The 21,896-nt window shown below is 43.4% G+C and overlaps 1 protein-coding gene across 6 annotated transcripts in view; it reads left to right on the forward strand.

Moving 5' to 3' along the window:
* Positions 1-21,896, forward strand: part of LOC141437452 (uncharacterized) — an 81,637-nt gene that overhangs the window by 20,630 nt on the left and 39,111 nt on the right. For 5 of the 6 annotated variants that reach the window (XM_074100835.1, XM_074100833.1, XM_074100834.1 and 2 more), the window contains exons 2-10: positions 1,126-1,180; positions 2,415-2,532; positions 4,016-4,147; positions 4,259-10,992; positions 11,080-12,271; positions 13,174-13,391; positions 13,861-14,281; positions 17,287-17,391; positions 19,330-19,512. In XM_074100835.1, coding sequence (XP_073956936.1) covers positions 1,127-1,180; positions 2,415-2,532; positions 4,016-4,147; positions 4,259-10,992; positions 11,080-12,271; positions 13,174-13,391; positions 13,861-14,281; positions 17,287-17,391; positions 19,330-19,512 — 9,157 coding nt within the window. In that variant the 5' untranslated portion in view covers position 1,126. The remainder of the gene's footprint in view (positions 1-1,125; positions 1,181-2,414; positions 2,533-4,015; positions 4,148-4,258; positions 10,993-11,079; positions 12,272-13,173; positions 13,392-13,860; positions 14,282-17,286; positions 17,392-19,329; positions 19,513-21,896) is intronic. The other variant, XM_074100832.1, reaches the window with a different exon arrangement.

A 21,896-nucleotide genomic window follows, 5' to 3' on the forward strand; every position in this document is an offset into this window, starting at 1 on the left:
TTTTTCGTAGGCGGTTGAGTTAAATTGCGATTGATGAATCAAATGTTGCCCGAATGAGGACGCTTTGAATGAGTATGCTAGCAAACAAGAGCACCGAGTTTTGTCTGTTTTTCGCCTATACCTAGTGGCGTGAAGTAAACATTTTCGTTAAGCAACCCGGAGAGTGAGAGAAGCGTTAGTTAGGTACCTATTTCATCGGAGGCAACTCCTCGGAATTAGTATGTACATAAGCTTTGTCATACGGTCTTCTCTGAAATAATGTAAATTTTTACCGGAATCGAGTTATGACGCCACGCTACTTAGGAGCTAATGGCTCAAACACACAATAAGAAACATTGTTATAAACAAAGTTGATAACTTGGACTCAACCCCCGATTAATGAGATAATGAAAAATAATAAGGTAGGTACAGTCAGCACCAAAAGTAGCTGGTTACTTTTGTACATACTTTGTCATTTTACAGCCACGTACTTAGCGCCATACAAGATTGACAAATGTGTTAATGTGACAGAGTAAAAAACGGCTGAACCGATTTTGATAAAACTTGTCTAAGAACCATCGCTAAGAAACCTGCTTTCAAATAAAAAAACCTTATTCGAATCGGTCCACCCGTTTAAGAGCTACGGTGCCACTGACAGACAGACAGACACACATAGCGGTCAAACTTATAAACCCCTCTTTTTGCGTCGGGGGTTAAAAAAGTAACCAGCTACTTTTGATGCTAACCGTACCTACTTTAGATTGAAGTTTCATAAAATAACTACATAGGTAAGAGCATAAACTGTATTTTTTTTTATTCGACTGGCTGGAAAACGAGCAAGTGGGTCTCCCGATGGCAAGAGATCACCACCGCCCATAAACATCTGCAACACCAGGGGTATTATGCGTTGCCAACCTAGAGGCCTAAGATGGGATACCTCAAGTGCCAGTAATTTCACCGGCTGTCTTACTCTCCACGCCGAAACACAACAGTGCAAGCACTGCTGCGTCACGGCAGGATTAGCGAGCAAGATGGTGGTAGCAATCCGGGCGGACCTTGCACAACGTCCTACCACCTGCCGTAATGGTTGATAACTTACGTTTTTGAGTATGTTCGTTGCTTTAAGCAGTGTCTCTCTTGTCGCAGGATGTCGGAGGGCGACGTGTCTCTGATACACGACGAGGACGTGCTGCGCCGCATGGTGAGCAAACAACATGGGAGTGCCTCTGCCTCCCAGAGGGATTAACCAACATACAATCATAAGTAGAAGCCGTGGTGGCCTAGTGAAGTCGTGGTGGCCTAGTGGTTTGACCTATCGCCTCTCAAGCAGAGAGGGTCGTGGTTTTAAACCGCGGCTCGCACCTCTGAGTTTTTCGAAATTCATGTGCGGAATTACATTTGAAATTTACCACGAGCTTTGCGGTGAAGGAAAACATTGTGAGGAAACCTGCACAAACCTGCGAAGCGATTCCTGCGAAGTTCCCAATCCGCATTGGGCCCGCGTGGGAACTATGGCCCAAGCCAAGAACAAGAGTGTTCTGAGAGGAAGCCTGTGCCCAGCAGTGGGACGTATATAGGCTGGGATGATGATGATACCCCATCTAAAATAGCGAATTAATCAGAAGTACCTGGGCGACCGAGCTTCGCTCCGGCTAAAACTCGATAACAAGCGTTTTTCCAGAGATAAGACTAAGCTAGATCGATTTTTCATCCCCGAAAATCCCTAACTAAATAACAAATTTCATAGAAATCGTTGGACCTGTTTCCAAGATCCCCGAAGTATATGTATTTATATATGATTTATATACAAGAATTGCTCGTTTAAAGGTATTAATCCGATATATTTTTAGCGCCTGGAGAAATATAATAGCGCAGTTCACCAACAATCAAAAATGCAGGCACCTTTAAAGCTTGTCGGACGAACTTTACTGCGACTATTACGTGGCTCAAATAGTCTGTTCTTATAAGCTCCTATTACAATAACGAATATCAAAATTAGCCGTCTAATTTCTGCAAACAAAAATTTACCTACTTTTACTGTTGTACTTCATTTTCCCTGAGGAATCGCATATGAGCGTTCCTACTCTTGTTTCTGCTGTCCTGTCAATCGCTCAAAGGTTAACTGGAAGCGATCTTTTTATGGAATAAGTTCGTGTTTGCTTTGTTTCTTAATGTAAACTGTAATTTTATGGGTTTTACGTACAGTCAGCATTAAAAGTAGCGGATCATTTTTTACTCTGTCACATTAAAACATTTGCCACTTGCATGGCGTTTACGTGACTGTAAAGCGACAAAGTACATAAGTGTAAGGCTACTTTTGATGCTCACCGTACAATAATAAGTAATTTTATTACAATTATTTGAAGCGAGTGCGCCAAGTTCAAATTTTTATAAAAATAGTGCTGTATTAAAAAGTTATAAATATGATGTTACAGTGGCAGCAGACAGAGGACTTTTCGCGCAAGAAAGAGATCCGCGCACACATGTACCGTCTGCGCGAGGAGCGTCTGCGCAGCCTGTACTCGCCCGAGCCGCACGCGCGAGACGCCAAAGGTACACGAGTCTACTATGCCCGCTACTATTATTACACCGGGTTGCGACTAGGATTGAAAAAAAAAAAATATTTTGACGTGAATATTTTGTAATAACTGTTAGTTCCATTTTTAGTTAAATCACGTAATAATACCGCATCAACATCGGTTGCAATGAACGTCAGATCTCCTTTCCTTTTTTAACGATCTTCCTTAAAAGCAGGGTTTCTTAAACTTTTTGCAGTCACGGACCACTTTCACAATTTAAACAATTCCACGGACCCCTGTCAAAAAAAATCTAGAAATTTCTTAGTAAATAAGTTTACAGACTGACCCTTTATACATAGGTACTCTCATCTATGTACTGACCTACTGTGGGACCCCTGACACAAATGCTACGGACCCCTAAGGGGTCCGTGGACCCCACTTTAAGAGACCCTGCTTAAAAGGTATTCCTGTTTTCGGGCAAGCGGGTCACCAGATGATGATGAGCGCACATAGCCACAAACCCGAGCGGATAGTCGATGCTGCAATACGGTATTTGACAAATTCGACCAATCGCTGCGATGCAGCAAGTAACGTCACATCCAGTATGGCGCCTATTCGATAACAGGCATTGTGTAGGTCAAATATATTCGTTGGACCAAGATGGGGTAGCGCTTTTGACAGTTATATCTCCATGTACTCATACGAACAGATACTTGGATTTTTATGAGACATCATCTCCAGAAAATGTCGAATATCTATACCTAAGCAAATGCGATTAACAGAGTTGTATTGTATACTCGATTCCTTTTAGCATCTTGGTCTTGGTGTCATATACATGATGGCGGTTTGTGGATAAGTATGTAGAATAGCGTCTTGTATTTAGAACGTTTTAAACTTTCGTGATGTTCACTTATAGTCAAAATACCACAAACGGGACTTATCACGCTAAAACACACGAGTAATATTTACCTCGATGTTTCAACCACATTGCAGTGGCCGTGGTCACGAGTAGACTGAAGTGCAGGGTGTCAAGTCTGCCTAGCAGCGCGAATCCTTCGAACTACCCGCACTTGGTAATTTTTATTTGTCACCGTCATCATTGTCATTGTGTTCTAGCGTGATAAGTCCCGTTTCTGGTATTTTGACTATGAGCGTCTTGTAGAAGTTGAAAAAAAAAACCTTACCTCTCCTTGCAGTCTGGTTAAAAGCTATATGTAGAATCTGTGTTTGTAGCTAGAAGCCTGAATAGATAATTTGGTAGTTTTTCAAAGTTATGTTGCATGAGACATCACAGCTTGAGAAATTTAGAAAGCACTTTGTGTAGCATGAAAATCAGTTTAATACCCTATATACACCTACTCGTATATCGACGTAGTAAGTGCCTAGATTTTTTGTTCACGCGATATTTTATTCATGTATGTTCAATTATTTATTAGTAGATTTATAAAAATATGTGTTGGTAATGTAGCATTGTGCCGTCACACTGGCAATTAGAGTAGTTGTGGTGGATTCGGCAGGTTGTGAGTTCAGCGCCGGCGCAGCGCGTGGCCACGGCCGCTCCTTCGCCGACCAGAGCTTCCAGTCCCTCAAGAGCAAGGAGGTGCGCGACGCGGGCTCGCCGCCCAAGGAGTTCTCCTACTCCGGCCAAGGTGCCGCACCAAAGACTACCTCGTAACCCTCTTAACCACTAACGCTTCATTAACCGGTGACAGCCGAACGACCAGCTTGACCTCATCTCACATCAGCACCTCTCTTTTCAGATCTCAAGGAGCTCTCGAACGCCGGATGGAACGTGGAATCTGAGAACAAAACAACTGACGACGGCCACACCCATGTAAAGTCAGTCAACGCCAATATCGAAGGAAGGTACGACGTGGAGGGGGGGAGGGGGCAGTTTGCCGCCGTCGATCAGCACCGGCAGGCCATCACCGAGTACCAGGACGACACCACCAGCCTGAGGCGCGACGAGAGCAGCTCCAACACCGCTGCGCAAGAGCAAGTCGTCCGTCAAACCGACGACGGCTCCCACTTCTCTTCCACCAAGACCTCCTCCAGCTCCTCCAGGCTCCAGCAGGTGTCTTCGACGAAACACGAATCAGTGCCATACGTCACCAACGACGACTACGCTCTCACGCGAGAAGATTATGACACCAACAATGTTGAGCAGACTACGAGAAAAGTAACGAAAACGAGTGAGCACGAGCAAAATTTAAGAAATTATGATGGTGGGGATTTGGTGTCGAGGAAAGTGGAGTATCCGGATAGCAACACGAAGGTTATAGTGGAGACGCGTGAGCTGGCCGACGGCACGCGCGTGACCAGCACGCGGCGCGAGTTCCGCGCCCCCGCCGTCTCCACCTCACGCTCTGAAAGCTACTCCCAACACACTAAGAACGAAAACAAATCCTCCTACATTTCCTCTCACAAATCTGACGAGAGGGATACAACCTCGAGAAACGATGAGTTTGACAGTAAAATTACCAATATCGTTGATAATCAAAGAAATATTGATGACTATGATTTCAAGAGAAATCAGAAAACTGACCATTCGACGACGGTAAATCAAAAGGATGAGCATGTCGAAACTGTGCGACAGAAAACTAATCAACAACACTATGAGACTAACATTGACGACGCCGATCGGCGTGAAGTTTTGACCTCTACTCATACTCCACGTGTCCGTGACAATAAAATAATTGATCATAGCTTTGACACTCAAGAACGAAACCATCATGTTACGACAGAAAGAAAAGTAGAAGAAGTCGTAGAGAGGAAAATTAGCAGTGATCAATACCAAACAACGTATCAGAGTGAATTTTCCCAGAAGAAAATTAGCCAGGATTTGAGCCCCACACACCAAGCGTGGGCCAGTACACTACGTGGAGACACCCCGGTGTCCTCACGTCCCACCACCAGAGCATCCTCTCCAGGCAGCAAGACTTACCAGTCAAGCACTTCCTCATTGAGGAGTAGCGTCAGCCCTGACAAGACCTACAGGAAACCTTCCAGCCGCGGCGGCAGTCCTAGTAAGACAGATCGGTTTTCACCATCTCGTAATATATCTGATCGTTACTCCAGCACGCATTCTACTCACTCTGTGACCGAGACCAAAACAAATAAGATTACCAGCCCAGATGGAAGACCGTCTCATCACAAATATAGCGCTAGTCCAGATAGAAAAGTTCCAGACAGCTACCGACAGAGGCCGAGTGTTAGCCCTGAGAAGCGTCCTCAAGATGCTTTTAGAGCTAGCGTTAGCCCTGAGAGAAAACCAGGACACAGATCTAGTCCAAGCCCTACCCGAATCAATCCGCATGCAAGACCATCAGAAAGAGAGGCATCGCCAACAAAATCTTACCATAGTCCAGAGAGAAAACCATACCAGCCTACAGAAAATAAGTCAAGTCCAATTACAACTCATCCTCCGCGTTTTAGTAAAACTCCAGAATCTGAACCTGCAAATAACTTGAAGAAAAATTCTAGACCTAGCCAAAGTCCTGACAGAACACCCGGCTACCAAACACCTTATTCGTCAAGTCGTGATAGCCCTGAAAAATCTACCAAGGAGCCAACTCCTTCCAGGTCCAGCGTGAGCCCAGACAGAAAGCCGGGGTACATGAGACCTACAGCCAGCAAACAAAATTCACTTCCAAGTCCCACGAAAAGTGCACCCTCTCAGAGCCCGGAGCGTAAGCCATACAGTTATGCTAAAAATACAAGTATCAAGGAGGATCACTACAAATTCATTGATGAGGAAACTAAAATGTACACAAGATCTGATAAAACGAATGTAGATTATACTAAACTAGATAAGACTGCGGTACGGCAGGAGAAGAGCCCGTCACCAACAAGGAAGTTGCCAGGCGCCGATACGCCTGACCATTGTCGCCCTGAGTCACCGTCTATTCTCACACGGCCTTCGCTGCGTAAAGATTCTCGCTCACCATCTCCACCAAAAGGACCAGTAACGTTTAGTCAGCATCACACAAATATTCAGCGCCATAATGAAATTCATGAGACTAAGAAGAATGAGTCTATAAACATCTCAACCAGCAATGAATTCGTTGATAAGCAAAAAAAAGTTGCTTCGAATGTTAAAGATGCTCCTACGTCACCTAAAAGGCATACTCCTATAAGGGAGCCATCGCCTTCTAAATATGGTACTTATGACAAAAAAACGCGACAGTCTGAAGAAGTTGAAGATAAAAAAACTATTAAAACAGGCACTATTGACAAAAAGTATGATTCTTTAACACAGTCCCAAACATCAACTACAAAAACATCTGAATTTAATACTATGATGGAAAATTACAGCACTAACAAACAAACCGATGTTTCAGATACACTTATAAAAAACACTCCATTAAGAGAACCTTCTCCTTCTAAATGTGGAACCTTTGAAAAAAGATATCACCATTCTGATGAGGTTGATGATGTGAGATATGTTAATACGAAAGATATAAAAGAAGATAAGTATGATTCTTTGACGCGTCGTGAGAAATCTACTTCTCCCAAAAAGGTACCGGAAATCCCAAGTTCACCAACGAAAAAGTCGTCACGGAATAGTACTTCGCCGTTAAAATCCCCGATTAAAACTGAAAAGTACCAGAATACTACTGATTTTATTACACGTGAAAAAACTACTGAAGAAATTAATAAGAAAACTACCGTAAAAGAACATCCGCGACAGTTGGTCACGCCATCCACCAGCCCGACCAGAAAGCCTAAAGCAGTTGAAAAAGAACCGTCAACTGGTCAGAGTTCTCCAACCACGTCTGTTAGCGGATTCGTATACTTTAGTTCCCCTCCACTTCAAAAAACTATCGTTACTGATCTGGACGATGTCGAGTCTTACAGCGAAACAAACACAACTGAACAAACTACAACGACTTATAAAAGACCTGAAGACCTTCCTCTGAACAGATCACCATCTCCTTCTAAAATTCCTTGCCGATCACCTTCCCCAGAAAAGAAAGCTCGACCTACTAAAGAAACCCTTCCTAGAAAAAGCTCTTTAAAAAAACCTTCAACAGGTTTTGGTCAGGTATCTCCAACTGAAAAACCTCCATCGACTTTCCACGTCTCCCCAACAGTAGAAATTAAAGATCTCCCGGAGCATAAAATCGTAAAGAAAGATCATCCAGGCACTCCTGAAACCAGTGCGCCAGTTAAGGTGAAACCACCATTTGAGAGAAGAGAAACATACGAAGAACGATGTCGCAAGATTCTCGGTATGATGGAAGATACCAACAAATCGACGTCTACAGTGACAGTTACTAGTGATGTGACATCTTTCCTGAAAAAAACTGAATCTAACAGAAGCTCTCCAAGTGTGTCACCATGTCGCAGTTTTGGGTCTAAGGAAGCTTCCCCTATAAGAGAGGGTATCTACCACAAGGAAATAAAGGATCAAGATAAGGTCATTGATTTTATAGCGAACGAAAAGGACGATTTAACTAAGAATAATCAAATATGTCGCGAAACGACCCCGTCAAATAACAGAAAGTTCAAAACACCATCCAGGGAAAGTTCTCCAACTAAGTTACAAGATATTATTTCTAAGTCCGTTACCACCAGTGATAATATTAATTCAAATGAAACGATAGAAAAAACAAGATTGGACTCTAAAACTGTTGAACGGAAATGCCAATCTCCAAGGTCATCTGTGTCGCCGATCCGTAAAACTTCCGACAAACCAACTACTGTTTCTAGCAGATCTGATTCCCCGACAAAGAAACCAGATCAGCCCAAGTCTCGAACACCTTCACCAGTCAAAAAAATGCCAGTAACTACTAAGATCAGCACGGATCTCATTACATCAGAAAGAGAACAAGAGATATTGAATAGAGTACAAAACTCTCTTAGGAACTTGTCCCCAAATCGCAGCGAACGATCACCTAGCCGAGAAAAGAGCCCCGGAAAAACTACTACTAGTCTACAAGATATTGATATAACGACTGAAACTGTTGAGACAAACAAATTCAATACTGACGAAGAGGCAATAACAAATCAACAAACTGAAATAATAGACAAAATATCTTCACAAAAATCTGAAATTACTGATAAATCTAAAGACGTTAAAATGAAGTCTCAAAAGCCAACCGGGAAGCCTTTATCTCGCACCGTTTCTCCTGTCAAGAAACCGTCTTCAGCACCCACTTCTCCTAAAGCGGACAAAAACTCGGAGGCTCCAGTTAAAGCGAGAAGTACTTCTCCCAGGAAACCAGTTAGTTCGAATGAGCTTCCGCAGTCACCGCAAGCACCTAAAACTGCTGGAAAGTCAATGCCTGCTCAACTCACTAGAAAACCGACTCCCACAGCTATCAATATCAAAACTGAGTCTATCATTTCAACTGAAATGAAAAAATCTACTGGAGTGACCAAACAAAACACCGTTACGAAAACATCTCCTACTAAAATTCATCGCATGATTCCATCACCCACCCGAGCGGCAGAACCAGAAAATAAGCGATATCCAACGAGCAAAGGTAGCCTCAACAAAGAAAACGTCAGTCCTAAGAAAGATGACGTGAAAGTTAGTCGGACTGCCAGTGACGTCGCTATAAAAATCAAGAAAACCACGCCCCAAAGAATGAAGTCGAAGCCAGAAATACAAGTTAGTGACATGTCCACAAAATCATCCAAGCAGTCAACAACTACCAGGAATCTAAAATCTACCATCAAAGAACCTCCAATGAAGCTTGCTGGTAAACCTAAGTCAGCTACAGCATTGAACACATCGATAGATGATGATGATGACGTGCTTGTAGATGTGGAACGAGCCAAATCATCGAGGGAGAACTCTCCAGACCGCATTTGTCCAACTCCGATCAGTTTCCTTGATGACGTCCAGACACCCCGGCTGCCTGACGAAGTCAGTGAGCCGGACGATGACTTTGTTAGAAGGACACATCATACCATCCACGAAACTGAATCTTTGGTTGATGACATAATTGAAATATCAGAAGACGATGAATTATTCGTTAAAAGAACGCACGTAGATAATATTACTGAATCAGATGAATGTCTTTTAAGCGTGAATGATAAGGTTTCTAAGTTTACAAACAAAATTGGCAGTACAATTAATCCTAAAGATACTTCAAAACATTTTAAAGATACTGAAAGACGAGTCCACTCGGATTATATTGAAGAAAATCTGAAGTCTGATGAATGTTTGTTATCCGTGTCTGAGAAAGTCAACAAATTTGCTAAAGGTCCAAGGGATACAAAAGACAGCCGAAGTCCTTCACGCCGTGTCACAGATGAATATGACGTAAACACAGTTTACCAAGATGATTACACAAAGTTAAGTGTCAACGATAAAGCTCATTTATTTGTGGAGACTGCAGAGAATGTAAAATCTCCTAAAACAAAACCAGCACAAAAAGTTGAGCGCCCTGATCTTAACGATGTGGACGACTCTTTGAAAAGCGACGACTGTTTACTAAGTGTTTCTGACAAGGTCAACAAATTTGTCAAAACAGCTGAACAGTTTCTGAATGAATCGCACACCACGGATGACAAAGAGAGAAAGATAAATGAACAGCATGAAGAAATTATGAGGAAAATGGTTGAAAATTATGATGATGATACTGTTGTCGAAGATACAGAAGTGCACACCATGCGTGGTGAAACGAATGACAAGAAGTTGACTTCGCAAGATCAGCGGCAGGAGTCTTTCTCAAAAATAACTGCGTCATCACAAATCAAACACAAAGATTACGCTAGCCCAAGTGTAAAACCGATTGAAAGAATCCCAGCGATGAAGATCACTACTCTCCGCAGCAGCGAAGCTGTGAAAAAAGCTAAGGCTCTTTTTGAAAATATTGCGACCACTCAGAAAACAAAAGAAACTGTTGATGCTAAGACTCCAGCTAAAACAGCAAAATTGACAGATATCGGTGTTATTAAAAAGTCGCCAAAAACTGATTCAACCATTGTTCTTCATCCGTCTCTCGATGACGGCTTCCCTACAAATGTAGACGAAGTACCTGTAGTTGATGAACCAGACTCTCGACCGTCTAGTGGCACATCGAATCGACCACAGCGTCCCGGAATAGCAAATGACAAACCAAGAGAAAGTCCAACCCGCCTCGCACCACACTCCCCTCAAATAGCTAGAACCAAGTCACCGATGCGTCAGACGATTGAGACCGCTACGACTACGAGAACAGTGATATCGAGGCAACCTGCATCTCATCGGCCTGAATCTCCTAGATACCCTCAAACGGACGAAAAAACCGAAAAATCCCAAGAAAAAGTTCCGGGTTATCAGAGACCGACACAGACTAGCCAAATCCGGGAAGACACACGATCCATGGAAGATGTGGAAGTAAGCAGTCGACGTGGAAGCGGCAAGTTCGGTGTGGAGCTGCGGCGGACCAGCGCTGAGCGCAGTAGCAGCAGCGCCAGCAGCGAGCGCCGGCGGAGCAGCGTTGAGCACCACCAGCCCTGTATCGAAGACGTCTTCGACCTCGACCTGTTGGAACAAATGGTTAGTAAGCACACCGTTTGCATGATTATAATTTTGATTTCTCTATCCATTACGATTCTAATCTTACACTAACTTTGTCCTTTTCAGTTGGAAAAGGTCGTTGGTTACGAGCAGCGGCGACGCATTAGAGCACAAATAAGAGTTGCAAAGAAGAGGATGGAGACCGAGCATGTAACGGATAGTAGCTTTACTAAAACCACTAAACATAAATTTGTAAGTTCACCCCGGAACAGATCGCCTGAACGTCAAACGAAACCTAAATCTCAGGATCAGTATTTAAAACCGACTTCACCGGAGCGCCACTTAAGAAACAAAACTCCCGAACGGCCAAAAGTGAGATCTCCTGAGCGTCATACCACATCTACTCCCATAAAAACGACTTCCCCTGAGCGTCACATTAAGACTGCCACGCAGAAGGTAGTGTCTCCCGATCGCTATAATTCTAAGGAACACATAAAACCCATTCATAACGGACATACTAAGGAGCCAGTGAAGGTTATTCAAGATAAACGCCAGAGGCCGATTAGCCCCGAGAAACCGGCGACTAAAACTACTCCTGGAAAGACTCAGAGCCCCCTTCGCCAGCGCAGCCCGGATAAAAAGACTCGAACGGTGTCGCCCAGTAAAACCGTCTCCCCGAAACCCAAAACAAACCGATTTAACGAGTACGCCTCCGCTTACATGAAGAAGGTCGGCCTCAATGAAACGGAGAAACTAAAGTTCTCAGAAAAGAAAAACATTAAAACTGTTGAACATGAAAATCAGAAAAACTTATCCCAACATTCAGAGAAGTTTGAAAGTAAGCAGATTACAACAACTAAATCTTTGACTGAGCGAACTTCATCTACTGATCGAATCGAAACGTACTTGAACGGTAAAAGGTCGCCGTCCCCTCAAAAGCAGCCAGACAGGAGGTCACCAAGTCCCACTGAAAGAATGCATCAACGCTCCCCGAGTCCTGATTGGAAGATACCAAAATCTGAAGCAAAGAAAGAGACTATCATAAAGACAACGTATGAGGTGGAGAAAAAGCCTAAGCAGGAGGAAAAGCCTTCGTGGGTAACCAACCGAAACCTAAAGAAGACGACGTCGGAGATGAGGACGTTTAGCAGCAAGCGGTTAGAGACCGAGAAGGCCCGGCGCGCGCCGAGCCCGTCCAAGGTCATTGCGCAGCCGCTGGACGTCATCACCTCGAGCTACGGGCCCGGCCCGCTCGACGCTGACGGACGCCCGCTCTTCGGCATCAAGGCACTCCGGAACGGCGCTTCTAACTTTCAAGGTAATCATGGCGATTTTTTTACCGCATAACGGCAAACACACGATGGCAAGACACTGAAAACATTGTCCTCTGATGGCCAGACCCATATTTAAGAAAATACTACTAAGGTAACCATGACTCATGTAAATATGAACGATATCAGCGAGTCAGCGACGGTATTTGATACACTTGACATTCTTTGCTTATCAAAACAAGTAAACAGAAGCGAGTTTAAAATGTGGCGCAATCAAATAGTTTACTAATCTCATCTCATCTCCCGTATCCGTATTTACAAACAATGAAATTTGCTATAAAAGTTCTTATTCAAGTTCGCTTTGTTCAGTTTCTTTCACTTTTACAGAAAGTAAAGTAAATTTGTTAAAGTGTTTAGGTACCTAGTAACTCATACGTAATTTGAAGAGGGCATCTACACCTATACAGTAAATAAAGGTGTATAAGAAATGTATTTAACGATTAATCTTTAATTGACTGAATGAGACAAGTTTCTTTCATTGACCTTGTTAATTGAGGCAGTGTGACAAAGCCGCCTCCACCTGTAACCTTAATTACCCGAATGGGCGCTGTTTGCGTCGCTTGATTCACGCTCACGCACTATTCACATTACACATATTGACTCAACTGAACGCCGTGTGTTTGCACATCGCTGAAGCACTCTAAAGCGGGGTTTTGATAGAGTAAAATCATTCAAGTAGTTACATCGCGGGCTTGATTAAGCCATCACGTCATAAGTAGTTTGACAGCCCCGCAATCTGTAGCTACTGGATGAGACTCGTATTATAAAAACCCGGCGACAATCCGCAAATGAATTAACAAAACAATACACTGTATGTCTGAAACGGCCCGCGCACTTTCTATCGTGCCGGCGCGTTGACCGGTCGCGTTTCAGCTGTCTGTGTCCGCAGTGAAAGGCACGGTGGTGCGCGAGGAGTTCGTGACGCGCAACGGCGGCGCGCCGCAGGGCAGCGTGTCGGTGACTGCGTACGCGTCGGAGCCCGCGGCGCTGGAGCAGCTGCTGCGCGCGCAGGGCCAGCCGCCCTCGCGCCTGCACGGTCTCGCCGCCATCACCACCACTAGGAAGTTCGGCGGCGACTCTGGGAACACCTACGGGGAGACGCATACTGTAAGTTACGAGGTTTACTTTGAAAGATCAACTACTTACTTTCTTTGTAACGTTAGTCAATACTTAAAGTATCATAATTTGTTGTGATATTTTAGCTTTGGTTTATAGAATGAATATACCTTACCTACAAAGTTACTTAAAATCGTGCATTTTACTTTGGCAGCTAATATCTCATGCTGCATTATTTTTTTGAATTGGCGCTGCTCAGAACATTGGAAGAAATAGACAAAATTGTTTTTTTATTAAAATGCAAATAAAAGGTATGTCCCCGTTATCTATTTTAGACGGGGTTTAGTCAAATAGTAAGAATTCGAAGTATACTACATTCGTTTTGTACAAAAAATACCTAACCTACCAAACTCTTGAAACATCGCACATTTCCGGCATCGATCTATTAATCTGCAGCGGGGCCGAAGCCGCTCAAACTTAGTAGGGTTTCAGTAACATTTTTTTTTCTTTTTCCTTGCAGAAAGAGGAGAGAGCAACGTTAGAACAGTTCACATACACCGACCGTCGCGTCGAGGGCGCCGACAACTCGCTCGACAGCTCTGTCTGCATCACTGAAGTCATCGACAACCGCGCCGACCGCGCGGAACGCATTTCCGACAAGATACAACGAGTCGAGAAGGTCGGACGAGTGGAGAAGATAGACAGAGCAGAGAGAATACAGCGGGAGAAGGCAGAGAGGACCGAGAGAATAGCGGATAGGACGCAAAGAATCGCGGACAGGACGGAAAAAAACGTGGATCGGGCAGAGAAGAACGCAGATAGGATGGAGAAGATCGTGGACAGAACTGAGAAGAAGGAGAAGGTCGAGAGGAGGGAGGATAGGAAAACCGTACGACAAAGCTCTGTGAAATCGCTCACTGAGAAGTACATTAAGAGTGCATGTGAGTAACATTAAGTTTTCACTTAAAGTTTAATAGATATTGATTTGATAATGAACAATTTTGATTTAATATCTAAGTCGTTTGGACAGACGGCATGTCGTGTCGGCACGCAATTTTTGTCTTGTAACACACGTCTGGAATATTGCATGTATGTTATTATCGGTTGCGTAACGCACTTTTGCAGACTTCACATCCTCATCTAGTCAATTTGACAGCATTTTCATTTGGATTGGATTTGGATAGATCAATTTTATTGTGCCGAGAGCCGTGGTTTGATCTATGGCCTCTCAAGCAGAGGATCGTGGGTTCAAACCCCGGCTCGCACCTCTGAGTTTTTCGAAATTCATGTGCGGAATTCCATTTGAAATTTTCCACGAGCTTTACGGTGAAGGAAAACATCGTGAGGAAACCTGCACAACAAACCTGCGAAGCAATTCAACGGTGTGTGTGAAGTTCCCAATCCGCACTGGGCCCGCGTGGGAACTACTGCCCAAGACCTCTCATTCCGAGAGGATGCCTGTGCCCTGCAGTGGGACGTATATAGGCTGGGATGATGATGATGAATTTTATTGTTAGTTGGTATGTTATTTTATAACATTTCATTGTACCTATGTACGACTTGTATCCTTAAACGGGAAGCACACGTCTTAAACTATACTTTGTCCTGAAACGGCCTTAACAAACGGTTAAAGTATATCTTATTGTTGCATAGCTTAGACTCTAAAATTCACAGTGCTTTAGTTTTACTGTCATACTGTGTAATTTCATTGAATAAATAAATAAATATCGTCTACTGTTGAGCATGTAATAGTGGACCAGAACGAGAGAAATGACGTTCCTGAGTATAGTATACTCGTAGACTCAGGATTCAGTTGTTCATAGAAACTAGCTCCAACTTTCCCTTGCTATTGAGCAACCACGTGGTTGCGAAACACCATGGTAACTAATGAGGGCTATCGTTTTTTGTCTCACTAGATGGCGCACTGTAGCGTGAGGTTTTTAAGTATGGCTTTCTATGTCTGTTATTACGGGCGTGAAAACAAAGTTTAGATTAAAATCATATTTAATACACCTTAAAACCGTACCATAAAAATATCGAGCATGCCACAGTGTTGCATAGTCCCCGTTTTGTTCGGAAAAAAGGGAGGACAAAGGTTTCCGAAAGACGAAACTGTCTCAAAACACAGACATTCATTGCCCCAGAACGCATATTTGCTATAATTAATTTCAGATATTGCAAAATATTCACAAATTTATTCTAATTATAAATAAACCCGCGTAGCTCACCCAAAAACTATGAGATTTGACATTTCGGAGACCTCACGCTACACTAGCGCCTCTAGTGGCGAATTCATACGCGATAGCCCTCATTGATACCGATCTCCGCAAAGTAATACCGAAATCGGGATCCTTTCGACTGCCATAATTATATAAGTCATAATATAATGTTTGTCATTATTATTGTTTGTCATTTTTTCCCGCTGAAACCATATATTTTTCATAAAATTTTAAATGGTCATCCTGTAGAACTCTATAGGTTAGGTTAGGTTTGTATTATAACAATTCAGAAAAATAAATAGTTTCAGAGAAAAAAAGAGTTATGTCAAACATTACATTATGACTAACAAATTTCGACCAGTCGTTATAGACCCACCGAAATCATTCAACAGAAGGTACTTTACAGAAGTTTTCTTATAATGTGGGTACTTTGGTTTAAGATCACTACCTACCTGTTATTTTTTGAGTAACCGCCGACTGCTGACATTGCCAGCCTTGCAAGTAACGCGCAATTTAATAGCATTTAATAGCATAAATCTCGTCGGTATTGGAACTTTCAAGCGTTTTGACCGCTCGGCTAAACGTCATTACCATCCCACTTAAGGCACTTGTCTCACCGCCAGCGGGGAAACGATTGGCTATCGACTATTTTCTCGCTCAAGAAACGAACAAAAGATATAAGATCCTGTGTGAGTAAAAGAGACACATATTAATAGTTGATCGCTGGCTGTTCACACTGTCGGCGAGAACTCGCTCTTACATCTTTTGTCGCAGCGACAAGAGCTATAAAACTCGCTGAGCTATAGATACTCGCTCAGCGATGTCAGCTTGGCGGCCGCCCCGCACGAGCGAGTCGAGTGGAGCGAGTAATCGCCCGTCGCACGCGAACACTCGCTTACAGCCGAGCGACAAAACTACACTCGCTTCTCGCTGCTCGCCCACTCGTTTCTAGTTACTCGCTCTACTCGCTTCTCGCTCATCGTCGGCGGTGGGACAAGTGCCTTATTAGCACAACGAGTATAAATAAGAGGCGAAATATTGCTAGATGGCGTTAGTATTGTGAGACTTTTTTGACGTTAAGGTCTTGCTTGCATCACCTTGCATTTAATTTTTAGCCGACAAACAAGACAGTAAAGCCGAGTTTAGACTTGCAAGAAAAATCATGCAAGTTGCAGTACATTGCGGCGCTCGATTGACCACTGCAATGCAACTTGCACGATTTTTCTTGCAAGTCTAAACTCGGCTTAACGTCAAAAAACCTCACGAGCCTGTCTCTTAGCCCTCATTTGAATCACTAAATTTAGCATCGTTGGTCTATGTCTTTAGTTTTCATAAATTAACCCTGAGCAGAGCATCAGGCAGGGAGCATTTTGCAGGTGGAAGGACCTTGTGCAAGGTCCGCCCGGATTGCTACCACCATCTTGCTCGCTAATCCTGCTGTGAAGCAGCAGTGCTTGCACTGTTGTGTTTCGGCGTGGAGAGTAAGACAGCCGGTGAAATTACTGGCACTTGAGGTATCCCATCTTAGGCCTCTAGGTTGGCAACGCATCTGCAATACCCCTGGTGTTGCAGATGTTTATGGGCGGTGGTGATCTCTTACCATCAGGAGACCCACTTGCTCGTTTGCCATCTAGTCGAAAAAAAAAAAAACTTATTTTAATACTTGCCGAAACGGTAATGAGAAAAAAAAACGCTGCAAAAACGCTGAATATTTACCCTTCCATCAGCTGATACCGCGAAGAGCGAGCGCAGCGCGTACCCCAAGGCGGGGCTGATCCTGCGCAGCGCCGGGCTGCGGGACAGCGTGTCCAGCGACTCCTCGCAGCACGCCGGTAAGACACTTACATTTCTAACCCCCGGGAGGGGTGTTATAAGTTTGACCGCTATATGTGTCTGTGTGTCTGTCTGTGGCACCGTAGCTCTTAAACGGGTGGACCGATTCTAATGCGGTTTTTTTATTTGAATGCAAGGTTTCTAGCGATGGTTCTCAGACATGTTTTATCAAAATCGGTTATGCCATTTTTGAGATATAGAAATTTTGCTTTTTAACCCCCGACCGACGTAAAAAGAGGGGTGTTATAAGTTTGACCGCTATGTGTGTCTGTGTGTCAATCTGTGGCGCCGTAGCTCTTAAACGGGTGGACCGATTTAAATGCGATTTTTTAAATTGAAATCAGTGTTTCTAGCAATAGTTCTTAGATATGTTTCATCAAAATCGATTCAGCTGTTTTTGAGATATTGAACTTTGAAGTGACAAAGTCGGGGGTTTTCCTTTTTGTTGGTTAGGTTAATTTAGAAAATGTGAGTTCCATTCGGAGTGAGCGAGAAGAGTAAGTAGCGATTCATTGCCGTCGATGATAGTTCAATTATGTACCAATAGCCGCTCAGGCCCGCAATGTAATGAAAATGGGTCTTAAACAGCATACCGGTGTCAACTTTATGATCATGCGAAATATGCGATCTGAGACTTACTTATATTTTACCGCTGTGTGTGTACTGTCATTAAAAACCTCGCTTTTTAATTAATTCCGAAAGCGTGACAATAAGAGTTGATTATGAGGTCAGTTTTAAAAGTACCTACTCACACTCGTCTTGAAACTTTTGATTGCTATCGGGAGTGAAAATAAAAAAACCGTCGAAAATAAAAAAGTGCAAGATAGACTCACGGATCCAGGGTTCCGTACAAATTTGTAGGTAAGTGACTATGAATATCCTGAGTTAGCCAAACCCCTTCTCGTATGAAAAATGTACGTAGTGTGGGATTATGTTAGACTAGCTTTTGCCCGCGGCTTCGCCCGCGTGGAATTCGGATATCGCGCGCTGTTCCCTCGGGAGCTCTGATTTTTTCCGGGGAAAAAGTAGCCTATGTCACTATCTGGCCCATAAACTATCTCCATGCCAAAGGTTACGTCGATCCGTCACTCCGTTTTGACATGAAAGACGGACAAACATACAAACACATAAACACATACATACATACTCTTTAGACATTTCCAATAATCAAACATCATCGTCCCAGCCTATTTACGTCCCACTGCTGGGCACAGGCCTCCTCTCATGAGAGGGCTTGGGCCGTAGTTCCCACGCGGGCCCAGTGCGGATTGGGAACTTCACACATACCATTGAATTACTTCACAGGTGTGTGCAGGTTTCCTCACGATGTTTTCCTTCACTTGTAATTTCGCACACAATAATCAAACAAATCTAGCATAGTTTTTTGCTTCATTCATAAACACAAATATACAGACAGACCGATGAAATGACAGGTTTCGTCGTCACGGCTAGATGAGATCTTAAATCTAGACGCCAACCGTTGGCACGGGAGCGGCGCCCGCGCACCTGAGTCTCCTCAGCTCCAGACATAGTATTCAAAATATTATAGTAGTACTAGTATTAACACTATATTTATGACGCTCGAATTGTTGGCTCGAGTACTCGTCAATTTTGAAAATGATTAACTGCTTTTTCTGGTAAAATTTATAGTTGTTGAGAACAAATTATTTAATATAGCGGAAGATTTATAACAGCTTACAAAACCACAATCCCTCCAACCACTCGTACGTACCAAATCATCAGTTCCTCCCGCGTCTTCCTACATTCTTGCGCCCCGTTGGCGGTCTCCACTCCCGCAACTTTTGTCCCCATCTTACATCGGACCTTCGAATAAAAATGGCCCACTGCTATCTGCTGCTAACTGTAGCTGCTGATGGTTTGGTATTGATTTTAGACTACATAACGTATATCAGATATATTTGTCTCTATCTCGTCAGGCCTTGCCCGCACGGACAGCGAGCATAGCCTCGGCTCGGTGGAGGAGGTGGTGACCACCGCGACCGCCCCCACCACCGCGCGGGGGGGGGCGGCGCGCGCGCAGGACCGCTCCTTCCTCGACAGCAACACCAAGGTCACGGGAGTACAGGATATCCTCACGCGCATGAAGAACGCAGATATTGGTAAGGGAAATTACTAAACAATATTATACATAGAAAAGTGAATCTACTATAGCCACTATAGGCCTTGTAATTTTTTTTTTCTCTGTGTATCTGTTTTCTGTATCGCTTACTATGTCTGGTGTACAATAAAGAGTCTTTGTATTGTATTGTATTGTATAGGTTAGGTAGTTTTCGGATAATATTATTGGGACTTTTGGGACTCTATAATTATTATTGTTAAACCTTCTTGTTTATATTTTTAATATTAAACACCCTGGCCATTTTTGATATGTGTGTATTTTGTATTTTGAATATTGTTCTGTTATTCTGCTTTGTCTACTGTCATTACTTCTGTCGTGTGTCGCATACTGTTAACACAATATACTCGTTTTTACCCTGCTACTCTCGTTTCCTTCAATTGGTTATGGCCCAGAGTCGCGTAATAAAACGAAGAAACAGTGCTAAGTATAAAAAAGTGCTATGAGTTCAAATAATTCATCGGCGATACAAAATTCGTCGGCACCAATGGCAACGTCAACGTCATCAGGCTCTCCAAGTTTTACGAAACTCAACGGCAAGAACTTCAGCACGTGGATATTCAGTCTAGAGTGCATGCTCATCGATCTCGACCTTTGGGACGTCTCCTCAAAACCCATCGAGACGTCAGACCCAATCGTGAAGAAGAAGGATGCAAAAGCACGAGCGAAGATCTGCCTCGCCTGCGACGAATCGGTTTACCCGATCATCAGGTCAGCCACATCAGCGTATGAAACCATAGAATCTTTAAAGAAAGCCTACGCTGACCACGGCTTGACAAGACGCCTTAGCCTAATCAAGAAATTGTTAGCACTGAAGTTCGACGGTAACATGCAACAATATGTCAACAATATGCTAGCGACACAGCAAGAGCTGCAAGGAATCGGAGCCGCAGTTGAAGACGAGTTCCTTGCTATTATAATGCTGGCGGGACTCCCAGAGTCGTTCAAGCCACTCGTCGTCACACTGGAGCACGCGAACATCAAGCTTACATCGGAGAATGTGGTGACAGCTCTTCTCAAGGAAGGCCTTAGAGCTGAACCCACCACATCCAGTACCCAAGGACCTGACTACACCGCGCTACACGTCAAGCCATCTAATAAATTATTTTGTAAATATTGTAAAAAGTTAGGGCACGTAGTTTCGCAGTGTAAGAGCATCAAAATTAACAAAAACAAGAATGTTTCGGCGGTCAAATCATTCAATACATCCGAATTCACACTTTCATCTTGTTTTGCTAATATTCCTCCCACAGGTCAACAAGACTGGTTCATTGATTCTGGCGCAACTTCCCATATGAGTAACAGGAGCGAATGGTTTTCTGATCTATCATCCCATACGATCCCTATTACAGTTGCGAATAAAGAACAATTACTGAGTCATGGTAAAGGTACTGTAAATATGAATATATCTCCTAGTGTAAGTAAAATAAGCGATGTTTTATATATTCCTGGCCTAGCTACCAATTTGCTTTCTGTTAGCAAATTAAATCAAAATGGTTTCGATGTTTTGTTTACATCGAAAGGCGCGAGTATTTTTCCTAGCGGAGGTTGTCAAGTGACAACTAATGTCATTGCCACAGGCTCAAACCATAAAGGCATGTACAAACTAGATGTAAGTTCGAGTACCGCCTTGCTTACCAATAGTAAAGAGTCTGCTATGTTGTGGCATAGACGCCTTGGCCATATCAATGTCAAATGTTTAAACATTTTAAAAAATAAAAACGTTGGCATAGACTACGCAGGTAGTTTGAACGAAACTTGTGTTCCGTGTTTACAAGGTAAACTTTCCAAGAGACCTTTCCCGAACTCTACTAGTAAGTCGAGTTGCGTATTGCAGCTTATTCATTCGGACTTATGTGGTCCTATGAGTACGCACTCGTGGGGCGGAGCCCTTTACTTACTAACATTTACAGACGACTTTAGTCGCAAAACTTTTGGATATCTTTTAAAAACAAAAGACGAAGTTTTTAGTAAATTTGTAGAGTTTAAGCATTTAGTAGAGAATCAAACAGGGCATAGGATCAAGATTCTACGTTCGGACAACGGCCGTGAATACGTTAATCACAGGCTGTCAACCTTCTTAAAGGAGAACGGAATTATCCATCAGACCACAATTCCGTATACCCCTGAGCAGAATGGAATTTCAGAACGCGCGAACCGATCCATAATGGAGAAAGCCAGATCTATGCTCCAGGACTCGCAGTTACCAAAGGCATATTGGGGAGAAGCTGTCAACACAGCTATTTACTTAAAAAATCGTACGCCTACTCAAGCTCTTAAGAATCAGATTCCAGAAGAGATATGGACTGGCACGAAAGTTAACCTGTCTCATCTGAGAGTCTTCGGCTGCCAAGCTCACGTTCTCGT

Source organism: Choristoneura fumiferana, chromosome 17, assembly GCF_025370935.1.
Source record: "Choristoneura fumiferana chromosome 17, NRCan_CFum_1, whole genome shotgun sequence".
NCBI lineage: Eukaryota > Metazoa > Arthropoda > Insecta > Lepidoptera > Tortricidae > Choristoneura > Choristoneura fumiferana.